This window comes from Ischnura elegans, chromosome 12 (genome assembly GCF_921293095.1).
Source record: "Ischnura elegans chromosome 12, ioIscEleg1.1, whole genome shotgun sequence".
Taxonomy (NCBI): Eukaryota; Metazoa; Arthropoda; class Insecta; order Odonata; family Coenagrionidae; genus Ischnura; species Ischnura elegans.
The window spans coordinates 39,575,601-39,598,731 of NC_060257.1; the positions used below are offsets into that span (position 1 = coordinate 39,575,601).

The window sequence follows — 23,131 nt, forward strand, 5'->3', positions numbered from 1 at the left end:
CCGACTGGACGGGTCGGGGAGACACAGATATGTGTTGTACCCTAGCTGAATGGGTGATTTTTTCTTGGTTAGATCAATGGCGAGGTGGTCAAGGGTGGTTTCCTATTATTTTTTTAATACCTTAATCGAAAGATAATTAAACCTGGAGTACGATTTGTACGCTTTTGAATTTTTAAATGACGATATCTACTTTTCGCGATTAAATGAGAAGTGAAAATTATCAAGCGCGCGAAAACGCGGCGGCTAAGTATGAATGCTGGGAAAAGCCCGTGTGATGTCATTCTAGTTCCGGCTGCCGTTGTGTGAGGCTACCTGGGTGCGAGGCTATGAACGCCGCTACGATGCAGGCTGCTAGCAAGTAGCAGGGTGCTCTGCAAGCAGGCAGCGCTAGGCTTAAATGAGGATTATTAATACCTTATCAAACGAAAGAAACTTGCGGCATCGTTAACATTTGCATTCGCGAAAATCAAGGAGTCCTTAGATAGGTTACGATTCCACGCTGGGAATCGTCAACCTCTAATAAAGTAGAATAATTATGGTCAATCGGTTTCGATTACCGATTAATTTGCACTGTTCCTAATGTAATGTAAATCTAATGATTCCTCGCTGTTTAATGGCTAATTCATCATTGATCGACTTTTAGTTTGTGTTAGGACTGAATCACCAAGCCGCAGCGTCATTTATGACATAAACGCAATTTGAACTCAACCACTGAGTAAGACTGAAAAATCAAATATTATTGTGTTAATTTCTTATGTATTCTATTAGATAATAATAAAACCCGGTGAATAGTATGCAGTGAAAATGGAGATATCTACAGTATATATTGAAACAATTTTAGGATAACATTTTATTTCAGATGAGTTGATGATAATGATTAGACTACATTCTATAAAAAATTGTCTCATGCGATAATTTTTGGAAGTTGTTGAACTTCATAATAAAACACAATTGTAACTTTCACACTTATTTTAATGATAATCGACGCATGTTTCGGCCACCAAGTGACTTTTTCTAGGCCTAGAAAATTGTTTCCCGGTTCGGTTAATATTTAAGTTTGGAGTTTAAAGTTGTGTTTTATCATGTTGATTATTCACGCGTTCACTATATAATGCTAGTGCGTGCGGGAGATACTAAGAACCTTGAGAAAATGCGCCTTCGAAACCAAAATGGCGGTGAATGTGACCCCTTTACCAATAAGAAAAAGAAGATTTCGCGTTCATGATCACCAATGAATGACCCTCATAACGCTCAGGGCATCAGGAACGACTCTTGCGCAGTCAATTAATGTCTCCGGGACTAACAAGAAGCGAAGTTTTCACGAGGGTCCGTACATAAACCAAGATTCTTAACCCAAATGTCTCGGAGAATAAAAAGACGAAGGATGAAGAACTAAACGGCTCGCATTCAGTTCACGATTCAAAGCAGGGAGGTTCACTATATGGGAAGTGATCAAAGCAAAGAAATGGCTGAGTAGTTGGCACCAGTCTCCCCTCTAGCCCTGTTGAAGGATTTGCTTTGGTCGTCCGCCGCTTGGGGCATGATCTAATGGGGAAGTTTCATTCATCAAAGAAAACGAAAGGCATTGATTGCGATTTGTTACCCACCATTAGTGTATTCATAATATGCAAATTATTTGGTTTTAGAAATCCCTATTTAGACGAATGTTAATGGACAATTTTAGCCTCTTTCGAAAAAGGGCAGATTGGCGCCCATGCGATGCCACTCCACGCGACGTCGTAGAGATCTAGATTCTATACGAGTAGATAGGAGTTTTACATCGTCTGAAATTACCAATGCACGAATGAGGCACAGAGCTCAGGGAACATCTCTTAATAATTACCTATTAAAATTGCGTATGGTAAGAAAGTTTCCTTCGTTTGATAGGGTATTAATAATCCTTATTTAAGCCAAGCGCTAAGTGCTAGGAAGGTACTATACGCTACCGCCATGCTCGGCAGCAAGCAGCCTACATCGTAGCCGCGTTCATAGCCTCGCACCCAGGTGGTCTCACACAGTAGCAGCCAGACGTCACTCGGGCTTTTCCCAGCATTCATACTTGGCCGTCGCGTCTTCGCGCGCTTAATGATTTTCACTTTTAATTAAATCGCGAAAGATAGATATTGTCATGTAAAAATCTTGAATTTAAAAAAATAGGAAACCACTCTATTGGGTTCCCGGATTCGGTAGGGGCGAAGCTGCATTGCCGCATCAGTTTTCACGTATTTTTTTCCAGCCTTTATATCAACTCACCAACCTGTCTGTTTGTTTGTCTGTTTGTCTGGTACAAATCTTGTAACTCAAATTTGACTCACTTCCTGTGAAGCAAAAACGCTGAAATTTTGCACACTTCTTCATTTCCGATGACATTACATGAAAATATAACTTTTTCTCTCCAACCCCCCTTTAACCCCCAGTCAACCTATAGCCCCCCAAAACATGTTTTTGATCTAAGAAGTTCCAAATGGTCGATTTTCGTGTTTTGCGACCACAGTAAAAGTTATCCACCATAAAATTTCCCATCTTTTGACAATTTAAAAGCATAGGGGTGGCATTTTGAAACATAGGGGGCTTACCATTCACTGAAAATTTAATAAATAAAGTGACTTTTTTAATACGTCACTTTTGGTTTTTCGGGGTCACTGAGTTTTTTTGCTTTGTGTCATATATAAACGTTGCTCATCCCCTGTAATCTAAATATAAAGGCTGGTTTTTAAAAAAAATTTTTTTATAAGAGCTTATTCATTTTCTGGTTGGGATACAGGATCACGCATTTGCGATTGTAGGGTTACCAAGGGCCCGATTGGATTTGGACGCTTGGAAGTATAAACTTCGTTATGTTGTGGGTATGTTAGCGTGAGAGATTTTCAAGTGCAATGACGTGTGTCCTCAAAATTAAATAATGACATTAATAGTTTTATTGAGCGATTCATTGAACACATGTCAAAAATTTTCTCATATTACCATTATAATATTTGCCGTTGTATACATATAAACTCATGGTGATTATAAATATATATCCCATGCGGAGGGCCTAAGGAAAAGGATGCTATTACCTATACAAAATTAGAGTGCAGATTCAATGATGTCGCTAAATTAGGACTTGTTCGGTACTTTCATTGACAGAAACTATCATTGCTTCACTGATCGGAAACATTTTAAAGCTAAGAATATGGCTTAGAACCCGTGCAAGGTGAAACGAAGTTAAGTACGGTTTAGTTGAAGTTGAATTTGTAGACATTTATCGAAACACTTTTCTGCAAACACATTGCCTTGAGATGATATTTTTCATGAGCAATGAGGTTAAACCTTATAATTAAATCTAGGAGAAATTCAAGTTCCCTTAAAAGAAATTGATTCGATATAACCAAATCTAGCCTTTTCATGTGTAGCTTTCGTTTATTTCCAAAAAAGCGTGATCAACTGACTGACGCGTATATTCTCCGGTTTAAACTGGTTGTCTCGTAAAGTCTTATCTCTCGAGAGAGGCTATATTCCTTATCAAAATGGATTAAATTTGTTGCAACTACATTTACATTATACTTTGCGAGCCACCTCTTGGATGTTTGGCAGGGGAAATAGCAAATTCTCGGCAAATTTGTTTACCCATCATGAAATTTAATTGGCATTCACTCAGGAGCTAAATGGGTCAGTGGCGTATCCAGGAATTACGTTCGGGGGGGTCCAAAAACAGAGGGGGAAATGTTTGAAAAACAGGGTACTACGTAACGGGTTTTTAACTAATTTTAACACTTTACATAATCGAAAAAACCTAATTTGTAAAAAAAATATTTTTTAAATGAATGATTTTTCAATATTTTGTTTTCTTCTATGAAGGAAAATTTTGTGTTTTAATTTTCCGGGGGGGTTCCAGACCCCCCTGACTGGCTACACCACTGAAATGGGTTATCTCTCTGGGCATTTATCAGGATTTTACTGAATGAGCGAGAAATACATTTTGAAGAGTCGAAACCAGTCGACCGTTAAATTTCAAGTGCCGATGCATTTGTCCCATAGAGAGGGTGCACTTATTGGCCAAATTCGCTACGGGACTTCCTCCTGTCGGAGCGTCTACTCTTGGAGAAAGTGACGGTTTGGCGGCTCCCGCCGGTCCGTCTCTGGGCCACTCAATGACCGCCTTCTCTGGAAGTTCTTTCCGTCTCCACCCACGCAGCCATATACACCCGTATGTCCCTAGCACTTGTGTTCCACGTCACTCAGTGGCGCCCTCCTTAGTGGAAGGGCGTCGCTTTTATCGCTGCTAATATACATGTCACTCGGTCCGGTCATCAATAGCGAAGTGGCCAGAGGAGTGCTCAGTGCCGGACGCGCTACCACCACGAATGGTGACTGTAATATTGAATGAAATCCCAACGTTTAAGCGTGATGAAGTGGAGTGGAATTTTTCCATATTGAGATAAATCTTGCAATTTTCCACGATTACGAAATTTATTGCGACTTAAGTTTCAATGTTACTAAGCCATCAAGATGAAACATCTTTCGGTAATAAATTTTATAATCATGGCCAACGGCTAGTATTTATTTCAAAATGTCCATAAAATCATAGAGGAGGAATTTGGGAAAGGATGCTCTTACCTATTCAAAATTGGAGAGGAAATTCAATGATATCAGAAAATTAGGCTCCTTCGACGCTTTGATTGAAAAAAAACTATCGTTCATTGACTGATTGGAAACATCATTAAGCTTAGAAGGCTTATAACCCATGCGAGATGGAATAAGGTCCATAAAGTTAAAGTTGAATTCGTAGGCATTAATTAAAACTCTTTTCTTTAAACGTATAATCGCTCTGTTGGCACAGACGAGGTCAAGTTTTTTAAATATTTTTATTGTAGGCTTCATTTCCCACTTTGAATGGCCGTGCAGGATTGCTATCGTTATTGGCAAAGTTTAACGGTCAGTCTACGATCTAAAATTGGGGGGAAAAAACGCCAATCGAAGATCCTCGATTGTCGATAATAATTGAAGGCTGACAATTACTTACGATCATCGCTATACTCGATTTCTCTCGGGCATACAATGAAATTATTTTTAATTAGGGGCTGTGAAATTTCTTCCTAAGAAAAAATATGCTAAAAAAGGTGAATATCCTCTTCAAAAAGTGAACCTCTCATCTAGATAACCAGAAGAACGCCGCTTACTTATTACATTCAAATTAAGTTCAAATTAATTTTTAGGGTATTTATTGAAAACCTAGTATCATTAGTTAGGATGTAAGGATATATATTTTTAGGCAAATAATTTTTAAATACTTGAAGCTACGTTTTGAAAATATATCTTTTTGTTTCTTGTACTTTCTTTGGTTGGTCGCTGTGTAGCTTAGTCTGCATAATGTTAGTCTATTAATTTACTCGAAAATTTAACAGAGAGAAGACTTTTTTCTACATAGACACCACGCGCACAAACAATCCATGTTAATGACGTGGCATATATAGAGTAAATGTTTTTGCGGGGCTTGTACACGGGCAATATTTTTTTGTTTTCTATTCAACCGCATAAATTCCTCGCGCATAAACAGCCCACCTAATAGACACGACGTAAATAGACCCGCCTACTAGGTTCTTGTGATTCTTCCCCCTAATGATCGCTTGTCCACTTCGGCTCGCTGGCATATCGTCGAAGGATCACTGAACTCACTCGGGTGATACCGATACTATCGGCAAACCACGGATGATGATCTTCAAGAAGATGGCGCCGCCCGGGTGCAAACATATCCATGCGACTGCTTAGTTTCCCTTCTCTTAAACCAAAAAGGATTTGCTTGTTTTTCCATTAATGGCTCGTTAGTCGCCCATTCTTGACGTGAAAACAGCCGACCAAACCTTACCCAGTCCCCCGATGCTTTCCATCCCCCCTGAACCTTCGTAAGTGCGAGGCTCTCGTACATAGCCTTCAGATCACTTGAGTCCGTCTGCCAGCGGGCACTCCTTGGCCTCCCGCCGTGCCGGCAGCGTTGCCTCAGGGGCGCCGGCGTCCGACGACCGGTGCCTGTCCGCTGGTAGCGCCGACGTCGGGCGCCAAGTCACTTCCGTCCCGACGAACCGACCGCGTGACATTCGCTCTTCGGTTATTGTGAATGCCACCGTGAGAGGGATTACAGTACACACTTGCCTTAGGATTAATAATTTAATCTTTTTGCTTCTTTAACTAATTGTGAATTGCTAATAATGATTGCCCGTCGTATAGCTTGTCTGTACATTTAACAGAATTACTTTTTTCAGCGTAGAAACCACGTGCACAAGCAATACATTTAAATTACGCGGCATATATATACAGTAAATTTTTCTGTGGGATTTGTTAATGGTTATTTTTTTCTATTCAGCCGCCTAGATTACACAGCATCATCTAATAGACACGACCGCATATTGCGAGTAATATTCGTCCCGGCAGACCGCTTTTCATATGAACTACAACGTGTTTTTCCCATTTTATATTAAAATTGAAACAATGGATTTATACAGCAGTGAAAACCTTTTTCATTAGTAAGGATTTAAGTACGTATTTGAGGTCTGTAACTGAATCATGTTTTTTTCGCAAAAATGATTTTGGATGCACTTTGCAATTACCGAGGAAACGGTTTGTCTTGGGTATCGATCCTTTTCGACATAGTATTTAATACTATGGATTTTTAGGACATTAAATAATCAAGGGTGGACGAAAATGTGCGATTATAATTAATCTCGAAATTGGCGAGACTGGGCAATCGTATTGTTGATGCTCGCTCAAAGCTCTATTTAAATGAGGCTCAAAGATTAATTGTTTGTAGCTTGGACTCTTGGATACATGGCCGAAAATTGCCGACTACAATTCCTGTATGAAGTATTTGTAAAGCCCAAATGCATTATTTTCCTCATGAAAGCGGACTAAACGGTAAACTGGAGGTTAAACGGAGTTTTTACCTTGTTTCTAAAGCTGGCTAACTATACTTGTATTATTTACTTTACCGAAGTCAATGATATATGTTGCCAGTGTGCTCAAATATAGCACTAAGTTATAAAAGGATGCGTGGAAGAGCATTCGTAGATGGAGAAATTACGTCCTATTCTCCACGCAATACCCTGTAAATCTCGTCCTATAATCGTGGGAAGGCCGACAAGGAACTCTTATTTAGGAGCTTAGAAGTCCGATAGTAATTGTGTCTGGTATCAATGTCAGATCGCCGACGGCTCGTTAGCACAGCGCGATTAGGTTAGCTGACGAAACGGGAGGCAGGGAGGCCTTGGTTGCGAGCTCGTAATGCCATGTCATTAGCGCAAATTACTATTGACGCTGTGCGTGTCCAGGTAAATATAAGCCAGGCGCGCAGAATGGTGATATCAATACATCATTCATAGCGCTGTGAAAGGTATCGTTTTAACGTCAGTGGTTTCATTAGGTTGACATTGTGTGGACGCAGTTGACGATGACAAATATTCTCCGTTAAATGATGGACCATCTCAGATATTTCGGGCTAAAATTAGAAACAATGAAGTTATGCAATAAGCTATTCTGCGTGGCCAACAGCCATGTCATAAATTACTCTGCTAACAGCTTAGTTTCTATATTAAGTAAGATATGTGGCGTTATAAATATTTAACATTGTCATTTTTAGCATTGGTAGGTTGATAACCTTGTAATTATAAAAAAAATATACGCACCAGGCAAGGAGCATGCATGGATAGTACTTTTTATTATAATAGTGCAAAATCAATTAAATTAATCCTCTATTTCTTTCTTTTTTGGCTATCTATCGCCAGTGGCGCCGACTCCATGGGGCCCGAGCCCCCTCAAAAATTCGTTATGGGTGTGAGGAAAAAATGTGTCAGGCTTCTCGATTTTCCCCGGAGCGTCCAGATATCGAGGTTAGAGTTATCAGGGTTCAAATGTTGATCATATGACTCTTCTAAAATGCTTACAAAACTTTAAAAGCACTACTTATAAAATTTTGCGGGGCAAGAACCCCGGTTTGGACCCCTCCAATATTTTTTGTAAGTCGGAATTCCTGTCTTTCGCGTAGTGTTACCAAATACTAAAATTTAACACAAATAGGTTTGCAGTAAATTTTACAGTTACGCAACTGAGTAAATAATTTTGTATTAGTTTCAACATTCGCATAGTAGGTAATCATGTCACTCGTTTGATTGGTTATATCCGTCAATAGATATCCATCACTTTTAAAATAAATATTATGACCCGAGCCTTTTTTTCATTTTTAATTGAAAAACTTGATTTATAGAACAGAGTACTTACTATACGGGAAATAAAAGGCTCAATTAGAGGTTTTCAATACATATTAAACAGAATAAATATGTTGCCTGTTGAATGAAAAAACGTCTTCCATCAATTGCATTTATTACTCATTAGAATTTCAAAGGCTTTCATGCAGGCATTGTGCGCGCTTTACAAAGGGAACTATTCATGGATGGTTTTTAAGTCAAAGACTTCGTCTTCATGAGAGCACATTATAGCTATTAACACCATCTCCGAAGAGAAGACAGCTACGGTTTTTACAGGAATCGATTAACCAACGGAAGTTTAAGAAATGGAGCTGATGTATGGCGTCATCATGATTCATTCAGATGCATTATCAAGCGATGACGAGAAAGCAAAAAAAACGATGGAAACAATGGGATTGACTGTAGCTGCTGGTTTAACCCTCCGGTCATGAACGGAATTTTTTTAGTGAGGTAGTTAGAACATTAAACGTTTGGGTTGACTGTGGCTGCTAGTTTAATACTTCGGTCATAAACGGAACTGTTTTAGTTAGGTACTTAGAAAATTAAACGTAAATACGTTTCCTTTAAATTAGCTGAATGATAGTGAAGCGAACCCAGCGTCTAATGTAGATTTAATTTTTACCATGTATGCCCTTAATTGTATGCACAAAAACACGTGGTACAAATTCAATACATCTGAGGCGAATTTGCCATGCCTTTATTTACCATCCCATGATGCAATGAATGTATCATAGCTATGATAATGGTCAGTGTATCCAGTGACCTAATGAAACGAGATAAAAGAAATCGTATCACTGTAAAGTATTTGTCTTAAAATCTAAAAACTAACGATATCATTGGGAAATTTACAGGATATGCATGGTAGATCTATGTAAACATTCACCTGTATTTCAAGCTAGTATCAATTAGATAACAGACTTATTTCAAGGATACCCTGACTAGTCCTAGGTGATAGTGTAATTTTTAAACAAGTATTTGGTCGCGAAAAAGACTGGTTAGGCGTTCGTGATGCGGCCTCATTTATACATTTTACTATTATAAGGCACTGATCTCAGATTCATGCGGTCAAGAAGAGTATGCACTTTTGTTTTTTTTTTTGCGTGATGTAGCACATGATGTGTTACTGACGGGCACTCCATTGAGGAATGATGATGGAACATTAGAATAGCGATGACATCATGCATGAGCGCCGCTCAAAAGCAAATTGCAACCCGGAAATGAGCCGTTCGCATTCAATAACCACTCCTCGTACTGCATTCACTTGGTGAATAGACACAGAGGGAATAGCGACTCTTCAAATGATCAAAGAATATTATGATTTTATTATTTTACCAATGAACCTCGGCATGTATCAGCGTAATCAAGGCTGGAACATGCCAAAATGACTTGAGAACATTGACGTCATGGCAAAATTGGCCCTGCCGGAAAGCATTTCCCTTAACTTTTTATATAAGTAAAATATTACTGTGCGAAAAATCCACAGAGAAAAAATCATTCGCCTTGGCCAGGATGGCTGGCGAATGATTTTTTCTCTTAGATTTTTCGCACAACTCGGGTGACTCACGCAAAAATTATCACCGTGGCTAGTCCCGGTATGCTTGAAACTGACATTTATAGCTATCTCTTTGTTATTACAAGTTATTATTAAAATTTGTTTTTCCACATAAATATTTATGCCGGAACGGCGTTCCGTCACCATGACAGCAATGTTTGAGAAGTTGAAGAGCAACTTGCGAACTTCGGTTGTTATTTAAGGCAAGACTCAACGAAACCTATGGGTGTAATGAAATCTTTAGTATTCGCTTTAATAAAGGATTTAAAATGCGTTTTTATCGATGCCAATGTCGAAGCCGATGCGAGTGATGATAAAGCATATCTGGAATAAAATTCGTCCATTTTCATTTTTCATTGTCCATATATAAATACCGACTGACGTTGTAAGCAGAATTTTTGCTGTTAGTTCACGAAGTGATAATAGTTAAATATGCTAGTAAAAATTGGTTTTCGTTGATCGCCACCGTGAGGATATCACTTATCTCATTATCATATCGATCAGGTGGTAGGGAGATCATTGAAAACCCTGCATTGGGTCATGCGGAATATAAAAGAGAGCAAAAGAGAAACTAAAGAAATGGCCTACAGGACCATGGTTCGTCCTGTACTTGAATATGCAACTTCTGTGTGGGATCCCCACTTTAACAATGAATCTTCTAAGCTTGAAAGAGTTCAGCGAAAGGCAGCCAGGTACACTCTAGGAAAACATGGAAGAGGGGAAAGTGTATCAGCAATGCTAGGGAGCTTAGGATGGAAACCTCTAAAAGTGAGAAGAACCATTAATAGGCTATGCGGGGTATACAAAGCATTCACAAAAGAGCATGGTTGGAAAGAATTAGGTCTAAAGCTGGGCCCACCCTGCTACATAGGAAGGAAAGACCATAAATTTAAAATTCAATTGAAAAAACAGAAAACAGACATTTTGAGAAAATCCTTCCTGCATAGAGGAATTAAAGAGTGGAATGACCTACCTGAAGTGATTTTTAAGATCTTCCCTTCAAATGCCAAAATTTTTAGGAAGAAGTGTGAAGCACTGACCTATTGATTTAGTACATAATGGTTCAAAAAGAGAGTTTGAAGTTGGGTCAATGCTTATTTTTTAGTTGTATTATATTAGAATTAATGTATTTAATGGATTGTTTTAAAATGTTTTTATTGGGATAATGTTAAATTCTTAGATGTATGTGATTAGAATTAGGGTGTTATTTTTATCATGGATATATATTCTGGTTCTGTTTCTCTGTATTATGTGCTTCCTGATTTTATGTTACCACCCGACATTATGGTCGACTTGTAACAATTTATGTAATAATAATAATAATAATATTATATCTTATCACTATAATTATTGTTTTATGCAATGAACCTATTTTACTCTCAGTTCAACCGAAGCGGTAGCTTATGACTTCAATACGGATTTTACGGTAGTGAAAATAACAAGTGATTGTAGTCTTACGTGACACACAGTTAATGGTCGTGAGACAAAACAAGCGATTCGAAATACATTGATTTGAAAGCATGACCTTAAAATTTCATCTGGTTTCATGCATAGATGAAATGAAATTTGCAGGAATGAGAGATGCGCATTTTAACTTATCTTGAAGTAATCCCAAAATTATTTCCCGTCCGAGAGCACAAGTAAGTATAGGGAACCGTAGTAGTACGTATTTAAAACCAAGATTGCAGCCTGATCTTACAAGAATTCTTTTTAGTGCAAAACTAATTTATGGAAGTTGATTATCTGTATAGCGCTTTTACTCTTAATTTACTCCACTTTTACTAACATTCGAACCCTCCTTGCCGTATGAAAAGATGATCCTACTCTTCGTGAAATTCTTGGAAGCATTAATGGAGTTTGTACGTGACCCTATGAAAGCATTTTCTACTAGAAAAAGTGTAAAAGAGGTTTATCGGTTCACTGCAAGTGGATTGCCTCGACTACCCCTTGAATTTTCCCAGGGCCTCAGGAATTAACTGACACCCACCGGGTACAGAACATGTGCCCGGGGGGATCGAGACTTCTGAGAATTCGGCAGGTACTAATCCCACTAAACCTCGAGGAGGGATATCTATAATCCGCTAACAGGGAGGTACATCAGCAGCGAGGAAAGAGGGGACCATTGTGGAAACATATCGCCATTGTTTTGTGAGGATTTTGGGGTAAAACCCTACGGTTGGGACCAGGGTTGGAATTCTGGCTGCCTCTCCACTCGGATTTCCCCGATTCGATTCTCAATTGTGCCTTGGATTTTAAAGGACGAATCCACGGTACCACAGTCCACTCCGTCCAATGGGGACACATCGTCACACGTACACTTTAAGCAAACTAATCGATGTACCCTTTTATCCGTGGCACTTTTTTTTTAAACTCTTGTTGAAAATATTCAAATAAATCTAATGGAGGAATGATATAATTTTTGTATGCAACAGTTGAGAAAAAATAAATGAAAATTTATTTGGAATTGAATGTGTTCGCCGTACTATTCAGTTAATACCTCCGATACGTGACACATTAAACGGATTTTTGTCCCGATTGATCTAATTATAATTTGCCGGCAGGGTAAAGTCCTCGCCTGCCAAACAGGAGGTCACGGGTTCGTGTCCCGCGGGAGGAAGTTACCCCTATCCTGGGTATGGTTGTTTGTGTAAGTTAAATCTCTCAATATATTTATAACCCCGGTGTAAAAGACCGTATGAAGCTGTTTTCCATAGTATGGAAATTAATAAATAAATACTTAATGAATAAATAATTCTAAATTCAAGGAAATTCCTCCGTGGGATTCTGTTATGGGAGACGTTACCAAGTAAACGTCTGACTCCAATTTTTGATGGCCCAACAACCGGAATTTGCCATGAAATAAATAAAATATCTTTGGAGAAGTTCCTTACCAGAGCAAATTAGCAGCCGTATGATTCCCTTCTGCCAATATCCCATCCCCCGTATCCCAAACGATGCTAGCTCCATTGATCACACAACAATAGGCCCAAGGATGGCATACACCACCCTATACGACTCCTGTGCTACCTAGTAGACATTTCCCCTACGGTTCCTCTCCCTCCCACTCGCTAATCCTCAGCCCCCACCTTCCAACAGACCCTTTTCCCAGAGTCTAGGGGTTTTGGTTGCACGCGACCACAAACGAACCAGCAGGAGGGACAATAATGGTGACTGATTCCGGGGGGCCAAACGATTAAGGTGTTAAAAGGCTGACCATGGAGAAGGGTAGGGCGTTTGCCTATGTAATAATACCTTCCAGGAATTGTCAATGAGCTGGGATACCCAAAACGGTTGGAGTTAAGCTCCCTACAATCGTATCTCTCGATTAGCGAGGGTTAATCGCTTCTCAGAATTCAGGGTTACTTTTTCAGGACTAGGAGATTATATTTGAATAAAATGGTAAGATTGAGTTTGACGAAGGAGAAGAAATGCAAACCAATAGATGTCTGCTGAATCTTAATGCGCTATTAACTATCCCGAATGATAGAAATGATGTTATCAAACGGTTAAAATACCTAAATGTATTTTGCCCTCTTTGCCTGAGCATCATAAGCCAATATAAACATTTTTATTCTTCACAGAATTTTGTCACTGATACAAAGCGTTTCACCAGCTGGGTAAGTTACACCTATCCAGGGTATGGTTGTTTTTGCAAGTTAAATCTCTAAATATATTTATAACCCCGATATAAAAGACAGTATAAAGCTGTATAGAACCAAAAGAGTTTATCCTTTTTTGTTTCATTGTTTAAATCTGATTTGATAAATGTAAATTTAAGGTGAATAGTCTAAGGAAATGGTGATAGTTTTCCGGGTTTACACCGCGTTGATTCATGTTTTTGCGGTCCGCAGAAACATGAATCAACGCGGTGTAAACTCGGAAAGCTATCACCAATCAACTCACCGCGGAAGCCTCCGTAATAGTATAAGGAAATATAGATTAAATATGCGGAGATAAAAACTCCAAAATTATATTACCGTATTATAGAAAATTAATCAAATTGTATAACTGAAAGATTTTTTTAAAACGTTAAATTTTTCATTTTACTAGCATTTAAGTTTCCTTTATCTCTAACAGAATAACAAGCTTACATATTCGTTTATTCAGAATAATATAAATTCATTCAGTCATTATTTTCACGCGGAAATTTACTTTGGGATCGCATCAAAGTGGCAAAAGAAATGCTACTCTCACTTTGTACAATTTCGTTACATAATTGGCGATGGATCAAACCACAAAATGTTTAATAAGCAGTTCAATTTTCATCATATCAAACCGCTTATTCTCAAACTTTTTCGATGGTGGAATCTGTATGTGAGCCGTTGACGAACGTAGCATCAACGGCTCTGGTGTGAAACTGGTACTTCTGATAGACCGATCCCGCGTTATTATTAATACTATGAGTTTAATGACATCTTCTTGCTAGGGGCCATCATTGGAAAATATTTTCCGCGCATATTTAGTAATAATCAAAAGCTATTAATGCGTGTACTAACCGCAAAATTATAACGCCATTACGGAATTAAAAATGGTGGTAATTTTCTAAATCCTTGTCATTCAATCATGCAATTATTCACGCGTATTGATGAATGAAAAGTTTTTGTGGGATTAATTTAGTCGTCCTATAGCGTCATATTTGTGATCGAGCATTATGATAACACCATACCTGAGTTACAGCGGTCTAACGATCAATTTTAATAGGATATTAATTCTCTCATTAGCTTGTCAGTCGATATGCATAAATTAAGTAACGAGATTTCAAATAAAATACTAGTATATGTTAATGTTGGTAGCAATGAATTATTAGGTAAATATTTTAATTATTATACCCACCACACCCCTACAAAGCTAAAATGACATTTGAACCGAGTTATTATTGTGTTGGAATTATGGTATTAGGTAAATAGTAAACATGGTTCATCAAACCTCAACTAATCAACGTTAATTTCCGATATTCTACCTGAAGGAAAGTAGTTCTTTAATTAGAATTTACTTGGAAATATTTTTCCCTTTTTTTCTATTTTTCGGTCAAATAATACTTATTCAATACGATTTGCTAATAACAATCACCAGCATCCATAAATACACCTGGGTGAGAAAACCTTAAAGATTTACACCTATTGCTTCGTAAATTTATATGGAAATTTACCCCAGATTTTCGATCGCGCAATAAATTTTCAAGAAGTCATATTTTCGCCCCCAAAAGGTGAAGTATATGTATGAAAAATGTAGTTATTTTCTAAGAAACTTCCAATCAATGTTAAATTTTTTGCCATTGGCATATCTTTCAAAAATTGGCCGTGAAGCCAATGTGACAAAACAACACAACCGCAGTTGGCTTTGCCTGTTGTGGAGAAACCGTAAAGATTTTACCAAAGGAGTGGGAAAACACTATAAGCAGTGGACGTGCTCTTCGAGGAACATGAGCAACCATTAGGGATTCCTGTTTTTTGGCAAATGGTATTATATTTTACCAGGAATCCATTCCTATCCAAGCAGGGAAGAAACGGTACCCTATTCCATGGGGCTGGTCCCTAGTCCTAACTTACCCTTTGTCTTTCACGGGTCCCTCCTACCCCCAGAGATGGTTTTTTTTCTTTAGAGGGTGGGTTTAAAAAACATAAAGGGACAAATTTTCGCGTACAAGGGAGAGAAAACCCTTTCTGGTCACGGAGGAAGGGTTTTTTCGCGGAAAATATCCCGCTATCAGCCCATCCGTGGGTTCTCTTATCATGTGCTTACTCTACTTCCCGGAAAGGTCTACTTCCTTCGAGAGGAAGGCCCCTACCTGCATTGTCTCTTGCTAATACGGCGCCCCTTTCGATCGCCCAGGAACTCTGGGCCCTCGTGATGGTGGCCACATCGGTCGAAGTCAGATAGGACGGTAAGAAAACCTATGAATTTCCGCACGTTTTAAACGTGATATTTCGTCGGAAATTCCAGCTAGTTAGTTCATTTGAATTCCCTGTTTGCAGTTTAGCGGTATCTAAGCTCCGCGGTCTCGTAATGAACACATTTGATTCATTAAATTTCCTTCAGATTTGATGCAGTAACACGTTTCGGCAATGATTATTCTATTTGTAGAGTGCTTCTAGAATTACTTAGCCACCAATATATATTAATTTAGAATCAAACTCGAAATATTATTCAGCTCATAAAAACTTAAAAGCCGCCATTTATACGAATGGAAATTTATGATATGTTTCCACGCACTGAATAGTAGAGGCCTTCACGTTGTAGAAATCCATCATACTGATTTGTGAATGAAAAACTTTGCTGTTTCTACAATTTGGAACTTTATTTTCCTGACTAGTTTCGATACACTGTATCATATTCATAGGACTAGCAGTACAAGTAGCGTCGTTGTGGGTTATATACCTATATATACGAAACTAGTCAGGAAAATAAAGTTCCAAATTGTAGAAACAGCAAAGTTTTTCATTCACAAATCAGTATATTTTTCCACGTTTCTTAACGTGTTCTATCCTCTAGCATGGAGAGTTAATTATTTTTATTTATTTCTTTTAATTGTTATTAATTTTATTTAATTATTATTAATTTATAATTAATTATTTTTTTAATTTTCCATTTTTCAACTTTCCAGTCATCAGACCATAATAAGTACCCTCAACTGAACGTTAGTGAACAATATCCTTGTTTGATTCTTAATCAATATAGTACCATTGACTCGAATAACTCTAGTAGCCTTCCACAAAAACGTTCATTATTGCCGAAACGTCTCTTTGCATTTCTGCCTTAACAGGAATATTTCCGTAAAAATACGGCGAAACGCGTCATAAATAATGCAATATTGATAGGTGTGCTCGCATTACGATTTGTCCGAAGTTTCAACTCATTCGTTGGGCTTAAATGATAATAAATAAATTCATCACCAAAGTGGGAATTTATTACATTCCTTAATGTGCTGACAGAAACATTGAAATTGAGTATTTCCTGCACTAAAAGGGTACATCAGTTAAATGAGCTAAATAAAAAAGAAAATTATGGCCTAAAAATCGCTATAATTATTTGATATTTTAAGAGTTATTTTACTGGCGTATGCAATATTTTACCAGTCAATAATTTTAGGTATCGGATTACGTTTCCACTACGCGGGAAGCTCCCTCATTTTACAATAACTCGTCATTATCTCCATTCCCAAAAATATGAACGCCTTTACCGGATAATAACACATAAATTATATAAACCTTGCCATGTATTTGGCAATATACAATTCGTAAACAGGGAGTAAAAATGATATTTTCAAGTAGTAGAATTGCTTGAAATTGTTAACCAATTTGTTAATTGTTTGGTCACCAAAGAGCAAAGCTTCCGTTTTTGATAATTTTACTTAACCCTTGTTAATGTTACTCCATGTTAATCCTTGTGTAATGCTGATTAATTTACCTAGTGCAGTCATTTTCCAGGTTGCCAAGGGTAATGCCAAGCTATTTTTTATTTCGAGATCTTTACATTTTATCTCAAGAAATTACTCTTTCATTCTGCCTTTATCTTTCAGAATTCAACGAGCTGAGAGACTCAGAAAATAAGATTTTATCTCTTGCACACTGAAAATTATACAGCATGAAGTGGTTCTTGGCAACCACCAAAAAGCTTTTTATCTTAAACGCTTATAACTGGGAATTCGCACGGGATAGTGTTGACGGCTATCTGTCCCTCCTAATTACTTCTTTTCGACGTTCCGTTATCGCTCGAATCGCATATGGTTATGATAATGAATGCGTATGATACGCTGGTGTAAAAATATTTCGATGACTGGTAACTGGTCAGCAATGCTTTTCAAAAATACGTTAGATTTTCTGATGTTCTGTACGCCCACTTGCGATACATATATTGCATCACCTTCCTTTGGATCTTAAAATCTCTTCGGTACTTTAATTCTTCGGCAGTCCTTCATGGAATGCGTTTGCCAATGGTGACGATACATTGACGACCTATCAAGGAATGATGAAAACGACCAATATACATTGTAAAATTTCTTGGACACCTTTTGAGCTCTTTCAAATTCGCTTATGTTGGTAAATTGAATGCAAACATGACCACAGATATCGTGATATTAGATTTTTGGATCTCCGCTACGTTACTGATTATGCGTAACCTCTATGAAACACGCCAATACATTTAAGAGCGTAAAATAAACATTATTTTCATGGCAAAAGGGTAGCGTGTCACTACTTACGGCATATCGCAATTAATCCAGCACACTCATTAGATTTGAATGCCCTACAACCAGTGTTAAGTGAAAATTTTGAGTATTCTTTTATTTGGCACTGTCTAAGAGTTCTTTTAATCCTCACCCTTACCACTGGAATTTTTTAGCGTACGTGTACATCTATCTCTCCTGGGCCCTATATAAACGCGGGTAAAATATTCCATACGGATAAAGGTTCTGATATTTCTATTTGGGTATCCTCAGTGAACCAGCATAGGCCTGGTTACAACATACATTGACACGTACGAGTTAATGTCTGAATGTATGAACGCTAGAATGAACGCCAAAATGCACCTTGTAACCACCCAACTTGTACTAATGCATGCATAGAAAATATAACCTGTTCTAATTTGGTTCATGTATTCGTATATTGTCCGTTTTGGTCCACCAAAATCGATCATGCAATGAAATATCAACTCGTACGTGTTGATTTACCGTGAAACCAACACTTACCGGGCTGCACCGATGTTAGGTTAAGCATATTCAGGCGTAATATAGAGGAAGTTCGACACATTGAAATGGAAGATAAGTGCACTTTTCCGCAATAATTTAATTTGTGCGACGCGTTTTGGCTCATAGAGCCACCATCTGGTACAAAACTTCTTGTTCTTAAGGCCGCGTCGCACGGATTAAATCGTTGTGGAAAAGTTCACCTGAATTCCAAGATTACACATATCATCCCTAGGGAATAATATGAATTTTAAATTAAAACTGTCACATTTTTAGTCGCTCAAAAGTAGTGGAGCAAGAGTGGGGAAGGTTGTCAAATCGCCTTGCCGGTCAGGGCGTGGGCGTTTGCCGAGAAGAAGAGACTCACTCGCACCGCAGTCGGAAGATCCAACGTCCCTCATTCCGGTCCCTGGCCGCGTGGGAGTTGAAGGCGGGGAAGCCGGCGGTGGTGGCGAAGGGTCGTCGTCGCAGAGGAATCCGCCGAAGGGCCGGTGCCGCGGGCCCATCAGCAAGGGCGGGGCCGCGTGGTGGTAGGCCGTAGGGTCCATCGGACCCCCGCGTGGTCCACAATCACCAACCCGGAAAGACTGCATGATCACCTCTTCTACGGATGTCCTGGGTGCTGGTAAACTCACTTGCAGACTCGTGGGGATTATAACTTCCCCACCAGTCGAAGGCAGCGACACAGAAACCAGGTTGAAGAGCTCAAGAAGGCAGAAATGGAGGTAAAAAAAAAACACCAAGTCCTCGACTGATCACGAAGTCCCAATCGTAAATGTTTCACCAAGTCCGCTTGTCCTTCCAGTCGCTATTAAATACACTAGGAGACACTGTAGAATGTATTATCCCCACCAGCAGAAGGCAGCAAAACCGAAAGCACAGTGTAGATAGACCTTAAGATGGCAGAACCGGTAAACAACACCTCTAGGCGCTCTCCTCCACTGATATTAACTCGTCAGGACGTCCTGATGGCAAATGTGCTCGTGAGCTACCATACATGGGACACTCAATACTAAAAAACGGGACCAGCGTTTGTAGCGCCACTGTGGGCGGAAGGGAACTATCAGCAGTAGAGCGATTTAGCCCCGCCCCCTTTCGTAGTGCAAGATGCCTACGTTATAGGATACCTCAATTGCCGCGTATTTCGAAAGGGAAAATGAGAACACAAAATAACATGTACTTGTTTTATTGCTCAAAAATCACATATCATGTAGTTACAAGCAGGATATCAGAAATAAACCACAAAACATGAAAGCAAACATCCAAATCATGTCGTAACACATGCAAAGTTTAAATGCGGTACAATGAAATCGAGTTAAATTTTAAGAATAACAGTAGTTCATTATACATCCCATAAAGCACAATACTAAGTTTTATCCTAGCGCATCATGAATTTAAGCGCTAATATGAATAAGACTTCTACACCAAATACAAGTAACAGTTAGTAACATTCTTTAGGAAAGTTACATATTACAATACCACCCATAAAATATCACGTATTAAAGTCAGTTATAATTATGGAAGGCCATAAAAGCATATGGATGTTTAAATACAAGGAGGTTTCAGTGTTGGAAAGTCACATCATAACACTCATTACCATTCATAAAAAATACTTTTGAATTAGGCTTATCATGAAAGCCATCAAAGCATGGATATTTAAATACAAGAAGATTTCAGTTTTGCAAAGTGGTATTTTGATAACACTTTAAACTTACAAGGTAAGTAGCATTCAAAGGAAGGCTTATAACAATAGCATCACAAAGTGGTTGTGAAAACACAACATGCAGGCTTCAGTGTTATCAGCACCAATACTAACTCCTAACATTATAAATCACCAAGTGAACCAGGGATGGCCAACCTATATGACAAATGTAACTGTTGTAAGCCATTTAATTACAAAAATTTAATTATAAATACTGGCAAAATCCGTCAGTACTCGTCAATTACCACGAGTAAATGGTGAATTATATTGGTTATCGATCATTTTCACCAGTAATAGGTGTATGTTTAAAGATAACTGATTATCTGTACAAGTTTTTTAAAAATTAGTTAATTCTTCTGTATTGATCAGTTTTTAGGTTCAATTTAGTACCACCACTAAAAATAGATTTATTAATGATATTAGATTGGCCACCCATGTTCAAAATTTATAATCCTAAGGAATGTGTCGATGCCTAAAGTTATTGATTCTCGATACCGATACCAAGTATAGGAATCAATGGTATTGAGAATCGACACATCCCTAATCGTAATCCTATGAAACAATTACTTGGGGTAGGACTTGTGAACTACATCTATGACCCACTTGTTTTACATTAGAAATTTAAATTAAATGAAACACAGATATACTCATGATACAAATGATAATAGAAAACCACTATTTTATGAAAAATGAAATACATTGAAAACAAATAACCTTTCAATGAAATTGAAATCAAAGTGGAAGCAGAAGCACGACTTGGAAGCACGTTCGAGCATCATATCGAAACCCATAGCTTCGAATGCTCCCACACTTATTTTCAAGTGGATCTGGATTTAAATTCCTTGGGGTAAGGTTCTTAAATCCAATGCTGTGTAAAGTTTGCCAAAGGGCCTTAATATTACTTCCTAGTCCTACCCCAATTAATTAAAGAGGGAGTCCTACTCTCCTTCTGCCCATGAATGAACACTATTGACTGCAGGAGTTTCTGAGCCTCACCCCAAAATTGCACATGCTGAGATGAAGGGGACACTGCACACCGTAATGGCTTCCCAGCAGGTGGCTTCAGGGAATCACCATTTATGCTATCAAAAAGCCTGTCGAAGAAGTATAGGAGCTCAGCTGTCTCCCCGGCTTCGACTCCCAGATCTCCATTTGCAGCTGGAAAAATAGCATGGAAATTGCCATAAAAATAAGGGACATTGTTGTCTATCAAATAGATATGAGGAGAAAAGGTCTTATTTAGAGGCAGAGTTCAATTGCTACTTCATCATTACAATCCTGAATGCATGTGTGTGATAAAAATTTAATTTTATGGATTTTAAGAACATTTTGTAATTTAGCAGGCTTCCCCACTTTTTAACACAAACTAAAAACAAAACAGACTCAATAATAAACATATGTATTCAAATATCTGAATAATACTCACGCAAGAGAGAAGGTGTATATCCCACTGGAGGTGGAAGGGACTTCTTTCATTATAACCTCTCTAGCGGCATCCAATGGGGAATCTAAGAGAAAAGGCAAATGGAAATTTAGCAGGCCTCCCCACTTTTTAAAACAGACTAAAAACCAAACAGACTAAATAATTAACTGGTGTATTGAAATCACTGAATAATACTCACGCCAATGCCCGAGTAATATTAAAGTTTTCTTCTTGTGAGAGCTGGGGAGTAGTTTCACTAAATCAAGCCCGATATTAAAAATTGCATTCTTCACTTGATCATGACGACATTTTTGAAAACTGTCTGCCTTTTCGTCAATTCCATATACTCCCGGCAGCCATGTAACTGCTCCAAATCGGATGGCGAATGTGATAGTCTGAAACGGTATAATGAATAATAAAGATTTCAATGACAATATTTTAGGTTCACGCTTAGTGAAAAGTACGGCCGAATTTCAACGAACCTAACATTGAAACAATACACTGGATCACTTACCTTGTTCACAAATATCTGGCCTCCTGAGATGCTCTCCCTGCTTGAATCCGCCGGCGACCGTTAACAACCGTTAACGCCGGTTCCACCACCCTCCTTCTCGGCCTCCCAAATTTGAACTGCCTGTTTGTATCACTGCGCATGCGCGAAATTTCCTTCCAAATTCCAAGAGAGCTCATGTAGTACCCTTCCATACGTGCCTACTGCCCTGGCGCTAGCGTCGCGGGGGCAACTTCGGGAAGGGGAGTGCGCCCTGTATGGTGAGCTACTGTCAGTGCGGAAGGCAGTAGCGAGGTTCTTCGGAGGAGGAAAAGATGAAGAAAGGTACTCAGTACTGTGGGTGTGGGAAAGGCGCTAAACGCTTCACCCACGATCGTGGAACTCCGCCTATTGTCGGGAAAGGGGGCGGGGCTTGACGAAAGCCCCGCCCAGTGGGTCCGGGTCGATAAGCTCCGCCTATAGTCGGGGGAGGCTATAGGCATTGTTAAGTCCACCCCAACCCATCTGTGAGCTGCCGGAGGATTTTATGGTGCTCCGCCCACTTTCGGCTCTATGGATGTGGGCAAAGAAGGCTTCAGACTTGTGTTCCATTGGGAGTGGGAGGGGAAGCTAAGATAGTATTCATGTCCCCCGCCTCCTACAAAGGCTTCCGAAGCTACCATCTACTCTTACTGCCCACCCCCAACCCCCATTATCACCCCCCGCTTTTCACCCACGAAGTCTTCCTTCCATTTCGCGTCCCTATTTCTCTCTTCTCGTCTCCTCCCACCCTGCGCTGCCATTACGATGTCTTTGAAGACACCGAATGGGCCTAGATCAGTGGAGATGGACGCTGCGAATACGAACGATCGGGACGGGTGCCGAGCTTTTCCACAAAATAACCCCAATGGGTGCAATTCTAGTTTGGTTACATTAGTTCATTATTTAAAGACAGTTTGCATCGTAATTTAGTGGAAAATGTTCATATATATCCGGCCTCGGCGGTAACGTCCTCGCCTGCCAAACAGGGGGTCACGGGTTCGAGTC

General features: G+C 39.0%; 1 protein-coding gene and 1 long non-coding RNA gene across 2 annotated transcripts in view; both read right to left on the reverse strand.

Annotated features, from left to right (window-relative positions):
- LOC124168666 (segmentation protein even-skipped-like) overlaps nucleotides 1–19,062 on the reverse strand; it is a 54,204-nt gene extending 35,142 nt beyond the window's left edge. Inside the window, exon 1 of the mRNA XM_046546930.1 lies at nucleotides 18,837–19,062. Within this exon, the coding sequence (XP_046402886.1) occupies nucleotides 18,837–19,062 (226 nt within the window). The remainder of the gene's footprint in view (nucleotides 1–18,836) is intronic.
- A 577-nt stretch (nucleotides 19,063–19,639) lies between these two features.
- LOC124169683 lies at nucleotides 19,640–22,357 on the reverse strand. The gene is made up of 4 exons (XR_006867196.1): nucleotides 22,109–22,357; nucleotides 21,794–21,989; nucleotides 21,598–21,679; nucleotides 19,640–21,329 (listed from the first exon to the last, which is right to left on the reverse strand). It is a non-coding gene; the product is annotated as an uncharacterized LOC124169683 (long non-coding RNA).
- Nucleotides 22,358–23,131: the final 774 nt, after the last annotated feature.